Here is a 20,493-nt window from a genome sequence, read left to right on the forward strand (position 1 = left end):
TAAAAACTCTTTAGACTTTAGAATTAGATGCAAGTGGATGCTGCCGATGGTAATAATGATAATCGAAAGTATTTCTCCAGATAATGAAAAACCAACAAGCAAGAAGAAGATTCTGCCTTCACCCTTGTTATTTAGCGAGAGAAGCTGTCGAGATGGATGAGATGCGGATTGCATTGGCCGGGGCCGGCCAGGTGTACGCCCACGCCAGCTCACAGTCACACGCGTGCAACTCACAACATGCAAAGTCTCTCTCGCGAGCACCTCGGCTTCTCGAGATCTCGCCCCCCGCCCATTTCAAGTGAGGCCGCCGCAAAGCAGCCCCGCCCTCCACAACCCTCCCCAGGGCAGCGGCCAAATCGCTTGGCTGTTTGTGACACGCTCGAGGCACCGCCGCCGCCGGCGGTAGGCGCCCCGTCGCCTCACTCCGCCGCCCTCACGTCCGCACACGCCTCCCTCTCACGCAACCCCTCACTTCCACTCGGGCGCGTGGAACGTCGCCCTCCGACCGGCGGGCGCGACCGAGGCGCGCCGGCTGCTCGCGCGCTGCACGTGGGCCGAGATCGACGAGTGGCGCCGGCTGCCCGCGACCTATTGTGGCAGCGCTCGAACCGCTTAGCCCGCCAGGGGGGGAGTGCCACGGTGAGCGCGCGCCGCGTCACTGCGCGCCTTTGCGATGGCGCCGCCGCCGCCGCGCTGCGCGGGCGCCCCCCCCAGAGGTCGCCTCGCGGCCCCGCCTGCGAAGGCGCGGCCGAGGGACGGCGCCGCAAAGCCGCCGCCGAGCGGCTCGAACTTGAAGGCACCGTTCGCGCCGCGCAGCCGCTTGCCGTGCGCCTCGGGGCGGGGCGGCGGCGCGGCGTTGGGCGTCCGGTCCTCCTTGTCGAGGGCAAAGGCGGGGAAAGCGTCCTCCTCCTCCGCCTGCCCGCCCTCCTCTTCCGAGAGGCGGACTCTGACCTGCCGCGACTCGTCCGAGAAGCGGAACTTGACCTTGCGCGACGACTGCTGCGACCCGCGCGGCCGCACCAGGTGCGACGGCGTGTAGCGCTGCGACGGCGTGGCGCCGCTGCCGGACGCCGGGGCGGGCGACGAGAGGCGCGGGGAGCGGCGCGGTGCGGCGCGCGGTGCGGCGGCCTCGGCCTCCCCCTCGGCGCCCTCGGCAAGAGAAGACAGCTCGGCGGCGCCCTCGGGAAGGAGCGGCCGCGCAGCACAGAGCGCCGACGAGTCCATGTCGAGGAGGTTCGCCGTCGACATGGCGGGCGCGGCGGGCTCCCTCGCCGCAGGTGGCGCCGCAGGTGGGCGCCCCATCTCGGACTGGATGGACGCGCTGAGGTTGACGGCCGAGCCGCGGAAAAGCGCCGCCACCTCGGCCGGCCGCTCGCGCTCCGACGGCTCGTACTGCCCGAGGGACACCGCCGCGCTCTGCCTCAGCGCTGCGGCGGCCTCCTGGCTCACCGGCCGGGCGGGCGCGGCCAGCTCGCGTGCCGCCGACGCGAGCTCGCGCACTCCGTCGCTCCGCAGCTTGCGCAGCTCCGCCTCGGACGCCTCGAGCTTCGCGCGCGCCTCGCGCAGCGCCGCCTCGGTCGCGGCGGCGCGCTTGCGCTCGTCGGCGAGCTGGGTGCGCTGCTTGTCGGCGCCTTGCTCGAGCAGCAGCGCGTCCGCCTCCTTGCGCTGGCGCAGCTCGACGAGCTCGGCCTCCATCGCCGCCTGCGCCTCCCGCCCCTCCTTCGCTTCGCCCTCCAGCCTCGCGAGCCGCGCCTGCGACGGCAGCGGCGGTGAGGGCGGCAGCGGAGGCGGCCGAGGTGGCGACGGCATCGCCGGCGGACGGGGAAGAGGTCGGCGGCGAGGGAATCGGAGGGAGCGGGGTCGGGGTCGGGGTGCGCGCCTCCGCAGTGCGCAGCTCGGAGACGGCGCGCTCCTCCGCGCCGCGCGCCTCCTTGAGCTCCGCGAGAGAGGCGCCCTCGACGCGGCGGCCGCTCGCCCGCCCGAGCTCCACCTTGCGCACTCGCATCCCGAACTCGAGCGAGCAGAGCGACTCGGAGGCCGCCTTCCGCCAGGGCGAACGGGGAGGGTCGAGGAGGGGCACCGCGCCCGCCGCGGGCGGGGGAATGGGTGGCGGCGGCAGAGAGCGGTGCGGAAGCGTCTCGGGAGGTCTGGGTGGCGGCGGCGCCTCGGCAGACGGGTTGATATTGACGAACATGAAGGTCTTGGAGTTGCCGCCGAGCGAGTCGGCGAGCAGCTGCGTCAGCTTCGAGTCGCGGAAGGGCACGTGCTTCGCCTTCTCCTGTAGCTTGGCCATCACGTTGCCCAGCGCGGAGAGGCTCTTGTTGATGGCCTGAGCCTCCAGCATGCCCTGCCTGCAGGGTGGGAGGGGGGGGGGGGGGGTGACAGCACGCACAGCACGGAGCACGCCCTCCGACGCGGGCGTCTGCGGGAGCGCCGGCGGTGGGGAAAGGGCGACGCAAAGGGAGGGACACGGCCCCTCTCCCTCCCGCCGCGCTGAGCGTGTGTCCGCGGGTGCGCAAGCTAGCGCTCGGCCGGCACCGTAGGCGAAGATGCAGACGTTGAACCCGTCGAGCACCGACTCGACGCATGGCTCGACCTGAGGGGGATATGGGGAGATATGGGGAGATATGGGGAGATATGGGGAGATATGGCGCACGGCTCGACCTGAAGGGAGGGGCAGGAGGCGGGGGTTCGCCACGCGCCGGTGCGGGGCGAGAGGCGGACTATCCCTCATGTCTCGGAGGGCCGCCCGACGGCATTCAAAGGGCGTGGCCTTGTGTGTCTGTGCTCCGCGTCTGTGCGCGCGCGTCGGTCGGTCTGTCTGTGCGCCCCACCTCCTCAAAGACGGCCTCCTGCCCCGACCCGGGCCCGAAGGCCTGGTCGAAGGCGAACGAGCGCCGCCCCTCCCGCGTCCCCGGCTGCGCCACCAGCACGTCTGTCGGGGTCGGAATCGTCACCACCGCCGCGCCCTCGCCCGCCGCCGTCGGCCGCACGCGGCACATCACCCGGATCGAGCCCTTGAGCTCCTGCAGCTGGTTCTGGAGCAGCCGCCGCCGCCTGCGCTCCGCCTGCCAGTTGCCCACCGCCTCCAGCCGCGCCGGCTCCACCGCCCGCGCCGCCCCCTCCATCGCCTCGCGGAGGTACCGCTCTGCACGCTCCTCGATGCTGCAACCACTGCCCTCCTCCTCCTCCTCCGCTTCCTCCTCGCCCTCCGCAGCAGCCGCCGCCGGCTCGTCGCCGCTCTGGCCGGCGCCCTCCGCCTCGGCCGCATCGCCCCCGCCGCCGGCGCCCGCGCCCGCCGCCAGCTCTGAGCGGACGGCCCTCGACGCGACATCAAACGCGGCGAGCACCTGCTTCTGCACCTTGCGCGGGCTCGGCGGCACGGGCTTGGCCCGCATCTCGGCCAGCTCGGCGGCGAGGCTCGCCGTCTCCTGCCGCACCCGCTCGTCGCACTGGTCGGCCACCGCCTGCGCCCGCGCCAGCTGCCCGCTGAGCAGGCGCAGCTGCGCGCGGGCGTCGTCCAGCTCTCCCTGCAGCCGGCCGCGGGTGGCCTCGCTCTGGGCGAGCGCCGCGGCGGTGCCCTCGGCCTCCTCTTGCAGCTCCTGCAGCTGCGCCTCGAGACCCTTGATCTTTTGCGTCAGCTCCCTGGTCGCGAGAGCGGGCGGGCGTCAGCCGGCGAGCGAGAGGCGGGCGCACGGATCGGGGAGGGGTCCGCGCACGTCACGCGGTCCCAGTAGCCCTCCATCCGGCTCGGCCGGCCGGCCGGGCTGCTGGCGGAGTGGATCGTCTCGCCGTTCGGAGCCGACAGCATTGAATTCAAAGCCTGGGCTAGCCGCTCGGAGAAAAAGAAAAAAATTGTTTCTTGCGCATTGATATGCCATGTCCGCCTAGCGTTTGTTTTCTTAACATCGAAGGCTAAGCTCAAAGAAATTCGGGCTGAAACACGACCCCGGACCCGAGACGCACAAGCAAGCACAGACAGTCGAGAAGGGAGAGACAGCAACGACAGTCAGAAGCGTGTTCACTGGCACTCGGCAGGGGCCCAGTGCCGAAAGAAAGCGTGGATGAGTACGCATCGAGCTCAACTGCCTCGCCTTCCTCGCAGGAGTCGCTTACGCGGCTCCCGTGGTGTGTGGTGCCTTTCTGTCGAGGACATCGTCGATACGCGGCTCCCGAGGATACCTGATGTTTACGAGAAATTCTTTTTCTAGCGATGTCCACCCCGCCGCGGCGCCGCTCGCGCCGCCTGGCCGCCGCTCGCTCGCCAGACACGCCGTCGCCCGCCCGCCTCCTCGACCTCCCCAGGGAGCTCCTCGCGCGCGCCCTCTCTCGCTGCGACCCCGCCGACATCGCTCGCGCCGCGGCCGTCTCGCTGCTCTTCCACGCCTCGCTTGCGCTGGAGGGCATCCGCTTGCGCCTGCAAGAGCGCGGCTTCGAGCTGCCGGCGCAGCCAGAGGGAGAGAGCTGCGCCGTGCGGTGGCTGTGCTTATATGCCTTGCTGCGCGAGTCCAACCCGCCGGCGAAGGCGGCGGCAGGCTGCTTCCACAGCGTCTTCATCGACGGCGAGGGGCGGCTCTCGTCGTGCGGCTATGCTCTGTCCTTCCCAGGGTTACTCGGCCACGGGGAGGGCGTGACACGGCTCAACACGCCGACGCGCCTCTCGTCAACGCTGGGCGAGCGCGCCGTGAGCGTGTCGGCTGGAGACGCGCACAGCCTCGCCCTCGCCGCCGGCGGCGCCGTCTGGAGCTGGGGCAGTGGAGGCTTTGGCAAGCTGGGCCACGGCGACGAGCAGGACCAGCTGCTGCCGAAGAAGGTCGAGGCCTTGGCTGGCCAGCGCGTCGTCGCCGTGTCGGCTGGAGGCGGGTACAGTTTCGCCCTCACCGCCGACGGAGCCGTCTGGAGCTGGGGCTGTGGAGGCGACGGCCAGCTGGGCCACGGCGACCCGCAGAACCAGCTGCTGCCCAAGCAGGTCGAGGCCTTGGCTGGCCAGCGCGTCGTCGCTGTGTCGGCTGGAAGGCACAGCCTCGCCCTCGCCGCCGATGGCGCTGTCTGGAGCTGGGGCCGGGGCTACTTTGGCCAGTTGGGCCACGGCGACGAGCAGGACCAGCTGCTGCCCAAGAAGATCGACGCCTTTGGTGGCCAGCGCGTCATCGCTGTGTCGGCAGGAGGCCACCACAGCCTCGCCATCACCGCCGACGGCGCCGTCTGGAGCTGGGGCTGGGGAGGCTACGGCAAGCTGGGCCACGGCGACGAGCAGGACCAGCTGCTGCCGAAGAAGGTCGAGGCCTTAGCTGGCCAGCGCGTCGTCGCTGTGTCGGCTGGATGGTCGCACAGCCTCGCCATCACCGCCGACGGCGCCATCTGGAGCTGGGGCAGCGGAGACGCGGGCAAGCTGGGCCACGGCGACCTGCAGAGCCAGTTGCTGCCCAAGAAGGTCGAGGCCTTGGCTGGGCAGCGCGTCGTCGCTGTGTCGGCTGGGCTCGCGCACAGTCTCGCCATTACCGCCGACAACGCCGTCTTTACCTGGGGCAAGGGCGAACACGGCTGCTTGGGCCACGGAGAGGACTTGTCGAACCAGCTGCTGCCCAAGAAGATCGAGGCATGGTCGCAGGAGTGAGAGGGGGGGCGAGGGGTGCGGTGGCTGATAGGAGTACGACCGACTCGGGAGAGGCCGAGATCCGGATACTTAGGGTGGGAGGGACTAGTCGGGTGAAGTTCTGAAAAACGTGCAGCACTTCTAGCCAACATCGACAAAAGTCACTCTCTAGCCCCGCGGCGAGCGGCCCCGCCGGAGGCGAAGAAAATTTTGCCATCTAGGCGCTCTCTAACACACATTTTTGCACAAATCGACGCCTCCAAACAAGTTCAATAAGACTGGTCTTCACTGCAGCACGCCTCGAGCGAGTAATGCGTCTGTAGGCCAATATAATAGAGCTTCTCGCGCGCGCTCCTCAGCTGGCGGTCCGCAGGGCCGCCCGGGCCGGGCGAGAAGCGCAAGCCCGCCAGCCGCACCATGTGATTCACGATGATGAGCGTCTCGGCCTCGAGCAGCGTGTAGGTTACGAGGAGCGAAGCTTGCCCTCGCACTCGCGTTGCTCGAGCCTGAGCCACTGCGCCTTGACCACGAGATAGCCCGCGGGGATGGTGTCGGTGTTGACGACCGTGTCCTCGGCCAGCGTGTACGCCTTCCCCTTGAGCACCGCCAGCCAGTAGAGCCCCTCGAGCGACTGCTCGCGCCGATCTGCGCGGACAGCGGCCAGCTGCTTCGCCTTGAGCGACGCGGCCCACACCTCCAGCGACTCCATCTGCCGCAGCTCGGCCGTCTCGCCTGCGGCACGCGGCGCCTTCTGCTTCTTGACCCTGCCAAAGACGGCGACCATCTCGCAGTCCCCCCAAAGAAGAGCGATGCACGGCGGGCACGCGCATGGAATACCGCGCCTGTGACAGGGAGCCGGTGCGGGGGTCAGGAGGGGCGCGTGACGTGCGGCAACACACGGCACACTACACGGCACGGCACGATGAGCATAACACGGCTCAATACTAGCGTACGTGGTCAGGAGACCATCCTTCCGCGCGGCGGCCGCATCCTTGCAATCCCCCGCGAACATGTGGTCGTCGTGTGAGCCGTTGAAGCCATCAGCCTTGGGGACGGCAAGGGCGGTGAACTTGGAGTGCTGAAAGAAGCCGTAGAAGATGCGCTCGATCGCCCACCAGCCCTCCTTGAACGACTTCGCGACAGCCGGGGTCGCTCGTGCCTTGGCGAGATAGAGGACGACGTTGCGAGAGAGCCGGAGAATATGAAATTGCCCGACCGGATCGCCTCAGTGATCGCGTTCGACGGCAGGTTGCTCAGCACATCGCAGATGTTTTTGCCGTGCATTGACTCGAGCGTCCAGTGCACGCGCAAGATGCCGAATTTGGTGAGCCACTCGGCAGTCTGATGGTAGTTGTCTTTCCCATCGAACTGCGCGGCACACTGATCCGTCAGGGAGAGCTTCCGCTGGTAGTCGGGAAAGTCGGTTACGGGGAGGGCTACTACGAGGTCTCTGCGCGGGATGTGCTGGGGCCCTGCGCCCCAGTCGATTGCCGCATAGTTCGTCGTAGTAGCCCTATCATAAACCTCATATTCACACCTTGCACTTTGAAAAAAAGAAATGTCCTGCTTTTGTCGAAGATCCGGAGGGTTTATCGGAGCATCACCCAGTCCCTAGAGCTATCTGAGGTGTGTCGCACCTCGTGCACCTAAAATTCTTTTTTTCTGCGCGGCGTCGGGAGGACTACTTTACTAGGGGGCCCACAGCGCCGGTTGTGTCTGGGAGGGAGGGAGTGGCGGGTGCACAGGTCTTGCTCACCCACGGCACCGGGCCGGTGCTTGCACTTTGAATGCCGTGGGGCTCCTGCCCGTGTCCGGGCGTGGAGATGCGAGGGTCGCCCCCCCTTGCCCCACCACTTTGTGTGTGTGGAGACGTTTTACCTTACCTTACCTCTGCTCGCCGCGACCACGATGGCTACTCCGATGCTCCGCGCCGACCCGTCCTACCCGACGGTGGCACTCTTCCACATCTCACGCTGAGAAAGATTCTGAAACGGCGTGCAGCAGAGTCGCCGACGAGTCGGTCCGCGTGCCTCCTCGTGTCGCGCATCGTTCTCACGAACGAAACCCGTGAACTAGCCGGGGCAGTCGGAGAAGGGGCAACTCCGTGCACTGACGGTCGGCCGCCAGAAAACACCCTGCGTGGATCGCGTCACAGCAATCCTCGATACCCAACGTACAACAAAACTCCCTCGCACAACACTGGGCACGGGACTGGCGCGCACTCGAGAACCATCGAAAGGCTTAGCTCAAAAAACTCAACAAAAAGAAGTCGCGAAGCGCGTCTCGGCATTTCCTCGGCCTCCTCCTAGCGATGGGCGCCTGCTTCTCGTGCGAGACGGACGGCTCTGAGCGGCAGGTGATCTTGCTCTCCCTTGACGACGGCTCCGTGGTCCGCGCGCGCAAGTCGCGGCTCTCGCTCTTTGCGGACCTAGCCAACGTGCGACCCGACGCCATACCCACGTTTGCCATTGACGTCAAGGAGAAAGCGGGGCCGCTGTGCGTGTTTGGCACCAAGGCGTCTCCGGAAGGGCTCAAGCCACTCAAGCCCAAGGACGCGAGCGCGGTCGACAAGGCGCTATGCAAGCACGACCTCTTTCACGGTGGAGAGCAGGGCCTCTTCGCCGCGCACGCCACGCTGGACGCCAAGCCCTGCCTGCTCGCGCTCACCTCGCTTGGGCGCCTCTTTGCGGTCGCGGGCGGCGCGGCTTTTCGGACGCTGCACGTGACCCAGCTCTGCGAGGCGCGGCGAGCACCACACCCCTCTTCTCTCCTCCCCGCTCTCTCCGCTCCTTCCCGCTCCTCTGCGCGGCTAAACGACGAATGGATGCATGGCCCCTCATGGATGAGTAGGCGCGGCTCGACGAGGCGTCACCCGGCCTGCTGCGGCTCGGCCTCTCCTCGGGCGAGCCGCCGTGGCAGGTCGCCACTTCGCCGCGGGCGGCCGCCGAGCTGCAGCTGCAGGTCTGGGTCGCGCACTCTCTCGCAGCCGGCCGGATAGAGCTGCAGACGGGCCTGCCGGTGCCGCCGCTCGAGCTGCTGCCGCCCGTCTGCGAGGTGGACGGCAACCTGCACGCGGCGTGGACGATGCACGCGAATGCTCTCGGCCAGGTCGAGGTGGAGGAGGTGCTTTCGCCGGTGGACGAGGCCGCCGGTGTCACCACCGCGCTGCAGTGCGTGCGCGAGTGGGCCGCCACAGGCGAGGTGGACGCCTCTCGGCTGCGGCCGTCGGCGGTGCGACCCCTCGCGCGCGCGCTCGCGCACAACGGCGCGTTCGTCGCCTTCAAGGTGTCTGGCAACGCGCTCGGCGCCGAGGCGGCGGCGCTCGCGCCGCTCCTCGGCTCGAGCCGCACGCTGGTCGCATTCGAGATGCGCCGCGCAGGCGCCTGGCCCGGCGGGACGCGCGTGGCGGCTTTCCCCTTCCTCTTCCATCCCCAGCCCTTCTCCTGTAGGGGCCGGCCCGGCGGAGATTGGCGCGCTGGGCGACGCGCTCGCGGGCAACCGCTTCGCCTCCCTCTCCGTCATCGACCTCTCGGACAACGCCGTGGGGGACGCGGCCTTCCGGTGTTCGCCACCGGGCGGCTGCCTCATGTCCCTGTGTCCAGGCGCGCCTGTTCACAACGCCCCCCCTTCTCTGAAGGCTCGCCGCCGGGCTGCGCTCGCTGCGCGCCGGGCTGCTCGCGGAGCTCAAGTTGGTGCGGTGCGGCGTCGGGCCCGAGGGGATGGAGATGGTCCTGCTCGCCGCCGGCACGCAGAAGAACCTGCTCGAGCTGCGGCTGGGAGGCAACACGCTGGGCGGGCGCGGCTCGCAGGCCCTCGGCACCCTCCTCCCGCAGGCGCCCAGCTTGACCGCCCTCGACCTCGCCGGGACCGCTCTCGAGCCGGCCGCAGCGTTTGGCCCCGCCGCCGCTAGCGTCGACCCCTTCTCCGCCAGGCCGGAGCCGCGCGCGCTGCAGAAGCTGGCCGAGCTCGACCTGTCCGGCATCGGCTGGTCGCTCCCGCTCCTCGACGGCGTCGAGGCGTGCGGCCCGAAGCTCGCAGCGCTCTCGCTCGCGGGGGGCGGGGACTTCGCGATGCTCAACAGCGCTGCGGCGGACAGGCCCCCGCGAGTCTGCTGACATCTGTCTCGTTCCGCCGGGCGCGTGGACAGCTGTCTCTCTGTCTGCAGGCCCGCCTTCCTGCAGCGGCTGGTCGCGGTGGCGGCGGCTCGGCCAGGCATGGAGCTCGACCTCTCGACGGCCGACCCGGCGGCGGTGCTGCTGCCCGAGCTGCTGCCCGCTCTGCGCTCCTCGCGGCTGCTGCCGCCCTCGCTCGCGCTGCGCGGCGACGGGCAGCTCGGCGACGACGGCCTCGTCGCGCTCGTCGGCGTGCTCGTCGGCGTTGACGCGGAGGCCAGCTTCTCGGAGCCTTCTCGGAGCCTTCTCGGAACTTTCCTCCAGGCGTGCTCGCCGACCTCGACGCGGAGGCGAAGGAGAGCGGGACGCCGCGGCTCCACTCGCTCACCCTCTCCTCGGCGGTGCCGCCGCCCGCCGCCGCCGTCTCGACTTGGGGCCTCGACGACCTCAACGCGCTCGCGCTGCTCGACCAGCTTGCGACCGACCCGGCGGGCGTGAGTGCAGTCGTCAGCCGGTGGCAGCTGGCTTTGCCGGCGGGCACCGAGCGCGCGGTCGCACAGCGCGCCGCGTCTGTCCGCTCGCTGATGCGGCTGGTGACCACCGCCGACGGCCTGGCCGCGCTGAAGTGCGGCGGCGGCTACCGCTCGCTCGAGCCGGATGGGACATGCCCGGCGGCGGATGGGCGATCGTCCACCCGGCAGCGGGCCGCGCCGAGCTACGGGGTGCAGCTCGAGTCGCTCTTCCGGTTCGCGCTGCCAAAGTCGAGCTCGCTCACCCTGCTCGACGTCTCGGGCAACAACCTGGGCGACGTGGGCCTGAGCGCGCTGGGCGGTGCTCTCAAGCTCAACCGCAGCCTGCGCCGGCTCGAGATCGACAACAACGCGGCCGGCGTGGACGGGCTGAAGAGCATCAACCTCGCGCTCAAGGGCAACAAGAAGGTGCACAGCCTCGCGCTGCCGGACGACGACATCTCCGCGCTGCTCGCGGCCGCCGCCGCGCGGTACAAGCGCTCGCTGAGCGACGAGCTCGCCGCCCGGCAGCTGCTCAAGTCGGCGTACGGCCGCGGCGGGTACTGCAACCACGCGGTCAAGCAGCGCGGCATGGCGGCCCTGAAGAGCGCCAAGCAGGAGCAGGCAAGGGCGCGCGTGGCCAAGGACAAGCTGCGCACCGTCTGCGCGTCGCTGCAGGCGTCGGTGCTCCGGAACGGCGAGGTGGCCACGATCACCGCCGCCGGCAAGAACATGCGCGCCGAGTCGAAGCTGGCGAGCGAGGCGTCGAAGAGTGCGGCCAAGGCGCAGGGCAAGGCGGACGCGCTGCGCGAGGCAAACAAGGAGAAGGTGTGGCTCGGGCGGCACAAGCTGCTGGACGCGTGGGTCAAGCACGCAGGCGTGCTCGGCAAGCGCGGCCACGACGTCGGCTGGTTCGGCGAGTGGCGGAGGGCGTGGGGCAAGCCGTACCTCAACCCGGCCGCGCTGGCGGCGGTGCAGAAGCGGATGCCGGCCGCGCAGCGCGAGGAGTGGGAGGCGCTCGTCCTGGGCGCCGAGGACACGTTCGCCTCGGAGGAGACTCTCGACGCGCGCGTGCAGGGGCTGCTGCAGGAGGCGAGGATGCACCGCTCGCAGGCGGAGTTCCACGCTGCGGAGGTGCAGTACCACGGCATGTTGAGCGAGAAGGACCCGCGCGCCGAGGCGCCGCCGCGCCTCGAGGCGGGGATTGTGCGCACGGAGCCGCCCGGCAAGGAGCGCCCCGGCCAGTTTGGCTCCGGCTACTACACCAACTGGGACGCTCGGCGCAACTGGATCTACGGCGAGCTGCGCACCGCGATGGCGCAGCCGCCGCCACGCGACTATGCGTGGAAGGGCGCCGCCGCCGAGCTCGCGCCTGCCGCGCCGGCGGCGAGCGCGCCGATGGTCTCGTACCCGAAGCCGGAGCTGCCGCGCGCCGAGGCCGCCGTCGCCAAGGCGGTGGCCAAGGCCGCGGCCGTGCCCGAGGTGTCGATGGGCACGCCCGTCTACACCGCCACCGCCGTCGAGGAGGACGCCGCCACCGCGAAGAGCGCGGCCGCCTTTGCGACAGCCGCCGAGCCGCTGCCGTACCCGGCCCCCTTCAGCCGTCCAGCCACTCCCGTCTCCGAGGCTAGGCGAGATGACCCGAGTGACCCCCGAGACTAGGCGATGCTCGTCAAGGGCTCCGTCTACGAGGCGTCCGCCGCAGGGCGGGTCGCCAGCCGCGCCACCTCCGGCCCGCCGCCCGCTGTCAGCCCCACCTTCGAGCTACCGGCGGCGCCGGCCGCGCCGGCCGCGCCGGCCGCGCCGGCGGCGCAGCAGGCGCAGCAGGTGATGCTGGTGGCGGTGCCGCCGGGGGTGTACCCGGGCATGCAGCTGCTCGTGGCGGCGCCGTCCGGAGGGCAGGTGCAGGTGACGGTGCCGCAGGGCGTCGGGCCAGGATCGCAGCTCCAGGTCGCCATCCCCGCCGTCGCGAGCTCGTCGCGCGGCTCGAGCGCGCCGCCGCCGCCGCCGCCGCCGCCGCCCGCCAACCCGGCCGCGACGGCGCCGTACCGCCCGCCAGCCCAGAAGCAGTACACCTACGCGCGCGGCGACCGGAAGTACTACCTCGACCAGCAGCAGTCGGGCTTCGGCGGGCTGGGAGGGTACCACCATTACCAGACGTACCGCCGCGACACCGCGCTGATGGCGCACCGGCCGTACCACTACCGCCACTACGCGCATTCGTACTACTACCACGACCCCTTCTTCTGGGGGCTACCGTACTACGGCTACCCAGGCTTCTACTGCTACGGCTGGAACCACCACCATTGCGGCTACTACGGCGGGTACCACGAACACCACCACCACCACCACCACCACGGCGAGGGCGAGGGCGAGGGCGGCGCCGACGACGCCGAGGGCGACGTCGGCGGCGACGAGGCTGTGGCGGACCCGGTCGGCGACGGCTTTGGCGAGGATACCGTCCTCGAGCCGGCCGCGGACGACCTTGCCGAGGACGCCGACGCCGACGCCGACATCGACGCCGGCGTGGGCGACGAGGCTGACGCGGTCGACATGTACGCCGGCGCTGGCCCGCGCGACTTGCCCGACGGCGGGCCGATGGGCGGAGGCGCAGATGCCGCACACTCAACACTATGCGCGCCCACAGAGGTGGGAACGCAGAGGCGAGGCTCTCTTCTCATAGGCGGCAGCGGGAGGGTGGCTGCCCTCGCAGCCTCAGAGCGGCGTCGCTTCGAAGAGGTTGCCGCCGCCGCCGCTGCCGCCGCCGCTGCTGCACGCGACGGCGGCGCGTGGCTGTCGATCGAGCGGCAGTGGGCTCGGCGCAAGGCCGAGGCGGAGGACAGCTTCTTCGGCCGGATGACGCCGCTGGCCTACGCGACGGTGCAGGGCTGGCTCGCGCCGCCGGAGGGTGCGCACTCTCCCCTGCTATGCTCCTCTGCTCCTGTCGGAGACGCCCGTCCGCGACATGTCCGCGACATGTCCCGCAGGCGATATGTCCGCGCGCGTCACCCTCGTGACGCAGTGCTCGCTCGACCGGCTCCCCCGCCTGCGCGCAACGCTCGAGGCGTGGCGCGGCCCCGCGTCGGCCTGCCGTCTTCGTCGACGCGCCGCTGCCCCTCGGACCTTTCTCTGAGCCCCCTCCGCACCTTCTTGCAGGTCGCGGTCTACATCGACGCGCCGCGCGGTTCGGCCGCCGCCGCCGAGCGCGAGGCGGCGCTGGCGCAAGAGCGTCGCCACCTCCCCGCCGCCGTCTACACGCAGCTCTCGATCTCGCTGCTGTACGCGCGCGGCGGCGGCATGGCGGAGGGCGGCGCCGAGCCGGGCTCAGCCGAGGAGTACGATTCGCTCTACCCGATCAACGCGCTGCGCAACCTCGCCGCTGGCGAGGCGCGCACCGAGCTCGTCTTCCTCCTCGACGTCGATTTCGTGCCCTCCGCAGGCTTGCTGCGCGAGCTGCAGCAGCAGCGGCCGGCGCTGCTCGACACGCTCGCCGCCTCGCGCACCGCGCTCGTCGTGCCGGCCTTCGAGGTCGACGCCGCCGCGCCGATGCCGCGCGTGCAGTCGTCGCTCTCTGCGCTGCTGCGGCGCGGCGCCGCCTCCTCCTTCCACGAGGCTCACTTCCGCCACGGGCACGGCCCCACCGACGCGGCGCGCTGGGCGACCGCTTCGGCGCCGTACGAGGTCGCCTTCGAGGAGTACTACGAGCCGTACATCATCGCCTCGCGCGCGTGGCTGCCAAATTACGACGAGCGCTTCCGCGGCTACGGCATGAACAAGGTGCAGCACCTGCGCGCCGTCGCCGCCGCCGGCGCGCGCTTCGTCGTGCTGCCCCTCCACTTTGCCGCCGCGCATGAGCACGCGAAGTCGGCAGCTTGGACCCGTACCCTCGGCCCAGCCGCCCACCCAATGCACAAGATGCGCATCGCCGCGCTCTACGCACGCTTCAAGGCCGACGCGCCCCCGCTGCCGCCGCCGCCGCCGCCGCACACCCGCGCGCCGCTCGCCGCCACGCCGAGCGGTCCGGCCGAGACGGCACGGTCCGCCAAGAAGCACCGGGGCGACGAGGGCGGCGACGGCGCGGGCGCCGACGGATCGCCCGCCAAGCGGGCATGCTTGCCCGCCCGCCCGCCCGCCCGCCGCCCCGCACGCCCTCGCGGCAGGCAGGCCGTGCGGTCCGCCGCGTGAGGGCGCGCCCCGTGAGGCGGCGGCCGAGTGTCTCACAGAGAACTCAATGTATGATCTCACTTACAAGGTGTTGTAAACTCTGAAAATACTCTTGCGTCGCCACGCCCGCGCACGCCCCTGCGGGATATCGATTGAGTAAGTGGGTGATCTTGATATGCTCACATAGTACTCAGCTGCTCCGCTTATACCTACCTGTGAACGAGGTTCTTGTTTCTTATCACCCTACTGTGAACCTTCCTTAGGTCCGCCTCTCACACCCTCGCTGTCTGCGATGTGAGCTTCTGAGCACTTGAGCACTGGATAGGGTCGATTCCGCGTGGTACGGGACCCCTCGATCGTCTCGCCCTCCCTCTCTGGCGTGTTCATTGGGGGGGGTCATAACAAACACGGTACAGGATCGAGGTGCACGCTGCCGAAGCAGTGTCGTCCCCCCTCTCCCCGACGGCGATGGCGGTGTGACCGATCGAGGCATCGAGCTACAAGAGGAGCTTGTTCAGCAGGATCCGGGATGTCAGATGCACTACCTCACTGGGCCTGAGACCATCGTACGACAGCATCCCGTCACCGTCTCGGATTTATGTGGGGTCGAACCACTCCGGGATGGGCAAGCCCATCAATTACCATCTGGTTAATTGTCAAAATTCCTGTTGTGCAGAAAGGGGAGGGGGCTCTGACGGAGTGTGTGGCGGGAGAGGGCAGGGAAGGGGCGCGGGGGAGGGGGGGTGGGGGGGGCTCAGCCGTGCAAAAAGCATCAGTTAATAATTGTAATGAAGAAATATTGCTCGGCCGTTCATGAAGTCCGTCTCGATCTGGAGGAGACGGGTCAACCCCGTGAGGACCAGATCAGGTTCACATTGTCGTAGCCGGAGGGGATGTTGACCTTTAGCTCTTGGGGCCACCGTTCCGCTTTGGTTTTTTCCCCACAGACCACTCGGGCAACTTTTACCAAATGCCAAAGTTGCACTTGTTGGGCAAAGCTCCTTGTTAAATAAATGATAAATAAATAAATAGGTTGTAGGTTATTTATCGAGGTTGTAGATCTGAGAAGCTGGGAAAAGTTGTGTGTGTTTTTCTGTGACGCGCTGACTTCTGACTGTCTTTGCTGTCTCTCCCTGGGCCGACGATTGTGGTCTGATCGTAAGTGCCCGCCGCCGCCGCCGCACGTTCACCTCGCTCGTTCGGGGCATATGCTACCAGATCACAGTATGGGTTCGTATTCACAGCAGTACGGAGTCCCCTCCCTACCCCTGGAGTGTGGGAAAAGAATTTCACGGAGGACAGCTAACTCTCTCTCACAGCAGACAGGCTCGACACAGGTGCGGACTGGCGGCGGCGGCGACGGCGGCGGCGCGTGCTAGGCAAAAGAATTACAAGAAAGGCAAAAGAATTCATCTTCCGGTGCTTGGCCCCGTGCAACAGCGGTCCGGCAGGCTGCCCCCAAGGCCCCCCGGGCCGCTGCGGGTTTGGGAGTTATGCTTAGGCACAGCTTCGGCGATGGCAGCCCCTCTCTGGGGTGTTGCATAGGCGGGGAGTCTCCCCCGCTGGTCTCCTCCTTCCCATTTTTTCTTTTCTTTTGAGAGCAGGACGCCGGGTTTGTCTTGTATGTGCATGTCGGGCCTGGGTGTGTGTGAGGGGCAGAGGGGCGGGAGCGTGCGGGGCAGAGGCCCAACGTCGGGAGGCTTGTCGGGGTCCGGAGAATTCGAGGGGGGAACGAGGAGGGGGGAATGGGCGGTCGGCGTCGGGGTAGAAGCCGCAGGGCGTACGGGGTAGCCGTCACTTTCCCGCCTCGCAAGGGCGGGGCTGTCCCGGAAAGTGAGAAACGCCGGGCAGCGTGACGCATTACTGAACCCTCCCATACGTGTTTGAGGCTCCTCCTTTGCTGTCCCATCTCCCCATCTCTTTCCCGCCTGGGCGGGGCGGTGGGCGGGCGCGCGGCGCGGCGTGGCGTGTGAGTGTGCGCGACTGCGACGAAGGACCGCTCGCAGAGGACCATTGGGTTTGTACTATTAACAACGAAGGCGCTCTCAAAAAAGAATTCAACAAAACAGAACTCTCTCTCACCGACACAGGTTCGACACAGGTACCAAAAGGAGCACAGCAGACGGCAACCCCTTAGGCGCCGTCGAAGAGACCGGCCCACCTGGCCGGCCGCTCTTCCCCCCTCCCCTCGAAAGCGCGCTCAATCGCTCGCTCGTCGCACTCCACCCCCCGAGCCCACCTTGCCGCGCTGCGGGCCTCCCGCCGCCGGCCATCGCGGGACCGCCGCCCGCCGCCACCCCCCCCACTCCCCCGCGCCGCCCGCGCTCTCAAAAAAGAATTCAGTTGTCTGTTTCGGCGTGTCCTCAAAATCTCTGCTCTGAAATCCTGCTCTGCACGTGGGGACTCTGGCCTCTCTTCATTCTCTCGTCGCCGCTGTGCTCTCGCTGTGCTCTCAACTGTTGCGTGTCGCATGTCCAAGTACCAAACGCGTCCAGAACTGTCGGGCGTGCCTACACTGGTCGATAGGTGGCAACCCGACACTGCGACCTTCATTTTCCGCTGCACCGACACGGAGACCAACGCCCTCGGGCAAACCGAGCAAAGGCTCCTCTCATCGCTCAACATGAGTCCTCTCGTTCGTGCGGGCGATCAGTTCATTCCGACGAGTTGGTACAGCGCGTGGTTTGCCCGACTTTGTGGGGTGTGCGTGCTTGATCTCATCCCGTACAAGCTGATGATCACAGAGGCCACCCCAACGACCTTCGTGACGAGGCACAAGGTCTGTGGGATGATCGCACCAAAGCACGTACGCTCTGACACGTGGCAAGTCGCGTCACTGGCGCCACTCACCATCAAGAGCACTGGGACGGTATGCTCGTGTTGCACGTTCTGCATCACGTGCGGCAGATCGTCCGGAACCACGTACGAGCAAGAGCTGGTGGCAGAGGATGCCGCGATCTCCTTTGGGATCACGCCGCAGGAGCTGCAGCGCGAGTGAAGCCCCGTCGACTCGAATGAGAGAGCGTTCCCGACGAGACCAGCGTGTTGTCAACGGGGATCTCCCCCCTTATAGGCTCCCTTCCCAGCCCAAGCAGCCAAAGCCATCCATGGACTACGTGGCGAAGCAGCGCCAAGCCAACACGCCGCTGCCGCAGGACGAGGATCCCCACCCCCCTGCCTAGCTGGATGTCCTCCTCCCATCCCTCATTTGGCGTGTCTGTTTTCTTCGTTCTTTTTCCTGATCCTCGACGCAACCCTAGCTGTGCGGCTGTCCGTTTAGCGTTTTCTTTCTTTCTCTCTCGTGAGCGGCCCAGGCGAGTCTTGCGTGCAACACCCACATTCAATTTCAAAACTCCGTTGCGCGTCTTAGCACAATTTGTCTAAAGTATGGGCCCCGGACTTGTGCTAACTCAGCCGCGTCGAGACGTGACGCGCTGTGGACAGGTAAGTGGCGCTCATCGGGGGATGCTTTGGGGCACCGGTGCCGACCGTGTCGTCGTGTCTGGGCGCTTATCTTGAGTAAGTAAGGCTCGCGCCTACACGTATGGACTTGGTCCTCCCGCGTTGCGCGGATATGAGGGAAGCTACCAACGATGTGGGCCCCCACGTGGTATGGGGGCGAGAGGCCGCGGGCGTTGGCGTGGACTGCGCCTCATGAACGATCATCACCACCCGTCCGCCCGCCTCCGCCGTGGCTACTAGACATGCGCTTTTGGCCGGTAGCCTCTTCGGACATGGTACCGACCGGTGAGTGCACGGAGTGAGCAGTGCGGCACTGAGGCCGACATGAGAGCTGGTGCGGCACACAAGCGAGATGTGTTGCCGCACAGCATTTCCGGCTTACGCTCGATACGTTGGCTGGCACCATGGGCACGTGCGCGAGCCGTGGTGATTGGCTGGGCACAGAGGCTCGGCGCACGGTGGCACAGCGGCCGCCAACTGCTCGGCACGGAGGCTGAGCAGAATGAGTACAACCGCAACATCAACTTGGGTGCTTGCGGATCTTCTGCGACAGAGCGCATCTCCGCCAGCACTGCGGCTGTGTGGACACGAGTATCCCCTCTTGCTTCTCCTTACCGGTCCGTTCTCCTCGCCTACGGACCACCATCGCAGCTGCTGCCTCCGCTACCAGCTCTCGGGCTGCTGCAACGGCAGTTACCGCAAAGATCTCGCACCGAATTTGGACCCTGCCTTTCGCCGCCGCTACTTCCGACGTCGCCGCTCGACACGACCGGAGCTGTACGCGATGAACACGCGACGATCGACACGCCCTCTCTGCCTTGTGTGGCGATTACCACGTCGTGGGGGAGTGTTGGGCATCTGTTCGACGTGGCAATGCCACTCTACCTCATTGCTGTCTCTTCCTCGTCTCGCCTCCTCGCGCTAGCCCGTCCCGCTGTCCAACGCCTCTGGCAAGAAGTCCAATGCGCCTCTACGAGCGTCTCTGCCGTCTGGACGTCTGAGACTGAGCCTGCCATCTCCGACGTCGGCGGCCCGTGGCGCAACATCAACGTTCGGGGCATTGAAGATCGTCCTCACATCCCTGATGCGCTCATCCGCGTCAACGCGGCGAGGCCTCCCAACGGCCCGATCGCCGCGCCGCAAGGGGGCGCCCCCGCTGCCGCTCCCGCGCCCGCCGCGCCTGCCGCGCCCGCTCAAGCCGCCGCCCCGCGACGCTCAGCCCGGATTGCAGCTCGCGGCGCGCCATGACCGAGCTCCACAACGAGCTCCTGTTGCTTCATTATCTCCCCTTTCTCTCTCTCCGCCCACTCGGCCGCGCTTTGACCCCTTCACTGGATCATCTTAGCGCGCAAGTCTTGCCAACAAGCAAGACCATCCTTCGCGAAGACGCAAGGTTGGACGCTTAGCCAGCCCCGCGAGACGCCGGCGGGTAACCGGCATACCTACGCTCAGACACGTTCACACTCTGCTGTTGTTGTCTGCCGCATCCTCATTCATGAAGACTGCGGAGACAATGGGGGAGTGTTGGAGAGTGTGAACTCAAACCTACTTCCCGACCGTAGCCTGACCGTCCTTGTGTAACCGTCTCATGTTTGGTTTGTCCTGCCGCGCACATTGTCATCGACTCGTATCCGACTTGGTGGGCCTGGCTGTGATGATGTAGCGATGGTGTGGGTCTCTAGTGACCTATACAGCTCCTCCGTGTTCCGTCTCCTGACATGGTACCTCCGGTGAGATAGTGGCTGCCAGTTCGAGACTGGGGCCGATCGAACTTGATTTGTTCGGAGGAGGAATCCGGCCAGCACGAGAAGCGGTCACGCACAAGATGATCGACACGGGCATGGAGAACTGGCGCTGAGATAGATCTACACCATCGCCCCGATGCAAGTCCACCTCGACGGAGGAGAGGAGGAGGAACTACGGCGACCGCCGCGAGGGGGCGGAGCGCTCTCGCTCGAGGCCGCTCCGAACGGCTAACGACGGCGACGAGAGTGACGGCTCGAACACCACCGATTAGAGCGAGTCGCGACCGGCGAGGCGGGCAGGCGACCGGTGCGTCTACCAGCGCGCGGACTACGGCACGCGCCTCCTCGAGACGCTCTGCCCGGCAGGCACTCCGCTGGCGGAGAACACGCGCCTCCTCCTCTCGGTGAGAGTGGCCAAAGAGATGGGCATTGACGAGGATGACTATCCACGGTCGAACCAGGCGTGGTCAGCCGAGGCGACAGAGCGCGTCGGGCGCGGCGAGTGCACGCCTGAATGGCGGAGAACCGCATCCGGACACCGGACACGCGGTCCGCGACATCTTCTCCTCCGCCGCCGCTGGCTCAGACAGGAGGAGAGGTAGGAGTGGAGATCGCGACCAGCACCGCCGGCACTCTCGAGCCGGAGCCGCCGCCGCTCTCGCTTGCGCTCGCGATCGTGGCGGAGGCACAGCTACGTGGACCGCGAGCGGTCGACCTGGCGGAGCGCGCAAAATTTCAATAGCGGCCGCAGGCACGGGAGGAGGCGACGGGACGGCGCAACTACACTACAAGCCGCTCGAGGCAGTCGGAGGTAGGTAGGTAGGTCGGAAACAAAAAATCGGTGATTTCCCCTCTAAAAAGGTTTAATGTGTACAGTTATACGCGTGCGAGGCTTGCGATCATGC

The 20,493-nt window shown here is 67.6% G+C and overlaps 5 protein-coding genes across 5 annotated transcripts; 4 read left to right on the forward strand and 1 right to left on the reverse strand.

The window, feature by feature from the left end:
• Positions 1–468: 468 nt before the first annotated feature.
• Positions 469–3,811, reverse strand: EMIHUDRAFT_225637 (hypothetical protein; the record flags this gene model as incomplete). The annotated part of the gene is made up of 8 exons (XM_005789596.1): positions 469–499; positions 1,166–1,731; positions 1,904–2,041; positions 2,189–2,347; positions 2,558–2,596; positions 2,835–3,026; positions 3,351–3,645; positions 3,720–3,811. The coding sequence occupies 8 exons, from the start codon at positions 3,809–3,811 to the stop codon at positions 469–471; spliced, it is 1,512 nt and encodes a 503-aa protein (XP_005789653.1).
• A 3,693-nt stretch (positions 3,812–7,504) lies between these two features.
• EMIHUDRAFT_225639 (hypothetical protein) lies at positions 7,505–12,900 on the forward strand (the record flags this gene model as incomplete). Its single annotated transcript, XM_005789597.1, has 12 exons — positions 7,505–7,546; positions 7,842–8,318; positions 8,447–8,950; positions 9,063–9,157; positions 9,234–9,702; positions 9,778–9,972; positions 10,059–11,423; positions 11,655–11,834; positions 11,880–11,927; positions 12,141–12,167; positions 12,282–12,541; positions 12,867–12,900. The coding sequence occupies 12 exons, from the start codon at positions 7,505–7,507 to the stop codon at positions 12,898–12,900; spliced, it is 3,696 nt and encodes a 1,231-aa protein (XP_005789654.1).
• Positions 12,901–13,073: 173 nt separating this feature from the next.
• Positions 13,074–14,478, forward strand: EMIHUDRAFT_225640 (hypothetical protein; the record flags this gene model as incomplete). The annotated part of the gene is made up of 4 exons (XM_005789598.1): positions 13,074–13,125; positions 13,205–13,230; positions 13,374–13,994; positions 14,404–14,478. 4 exons carry the CDS (start codon positions 13,074–13,076, stop codon positions 14,476–14,478), a joined length of 774 nt encoding a protein of 257 aa, XP_005789655.1.
• A 2,365-nt stretch (positions 14,479–16,843) lies between these two features.
• On the forward strand, positions 16,844–17,638 carry EMIHUDRAFT_362173 (hypothetical protein). Its single transcript, XM_005789599.1, has one exon. The coding sequence runs from the start codon at positions 16,852–16,854 to the stop codon at positions 17,377–17,379; it is 528 nt and encodes a 175-aa protein (XP_005789656.1). The 5' UTR covers positions 16,844–16,851; the 3' UTR covers positions 17,380–17,638.
• A 680-nt stretch (positions 17,639–18,318) lies between these two features.
• Positions 18,319–19,220, forward strand: EMIHUDRAFT_362174 (hypothetical protein). The gene has a single exon (XM_005789600.1). The coding sequence runs from the start codon at positions 18,717–18,719 to the stop codon at positions 19,089–19,091; it is 375 nt and encodes a 124-aa protein (XP_005789657.1). The 5' UTR covers positions 18,319–18,716; the 3' UTR covers positions 19,092–19,220.
• The last annotated feature ends 1,273 nt before the right edge of the window (positions 19,221–20,493 follow it).

This window comes from Emiliania huxleyi, assembly GCF_000372725.1.
Source record: "Emiliania huxleyi CCMP1516 chromosome Unknown EMIHUscaffold_126, whole genome shotgun sequence".
NCBI lineage: Eukaryota > Haptophyta > Isochrysidales > Noelaerhabdaceae > Emiliania > Emiliania huxleyi.

Excerpts from the sequence above, each read along its gene's own strand:
- EMIHUDRAFT_362174 (XM_005789600.1), top strand. The coding sequence starts at position 18,717 with ATGCCACTCTACCTCATTGCTGTCTCTTCCTCGTCTCGCCTCCTCGCG.
- EMIHUDRAFT_362173 (XM_005789599.1), top strand. The coding sequence starts at position 16,852 with ATGTCCAAGTACCAAACGCGTCCAGAACTGTCGGGCGTGCCTACACTG.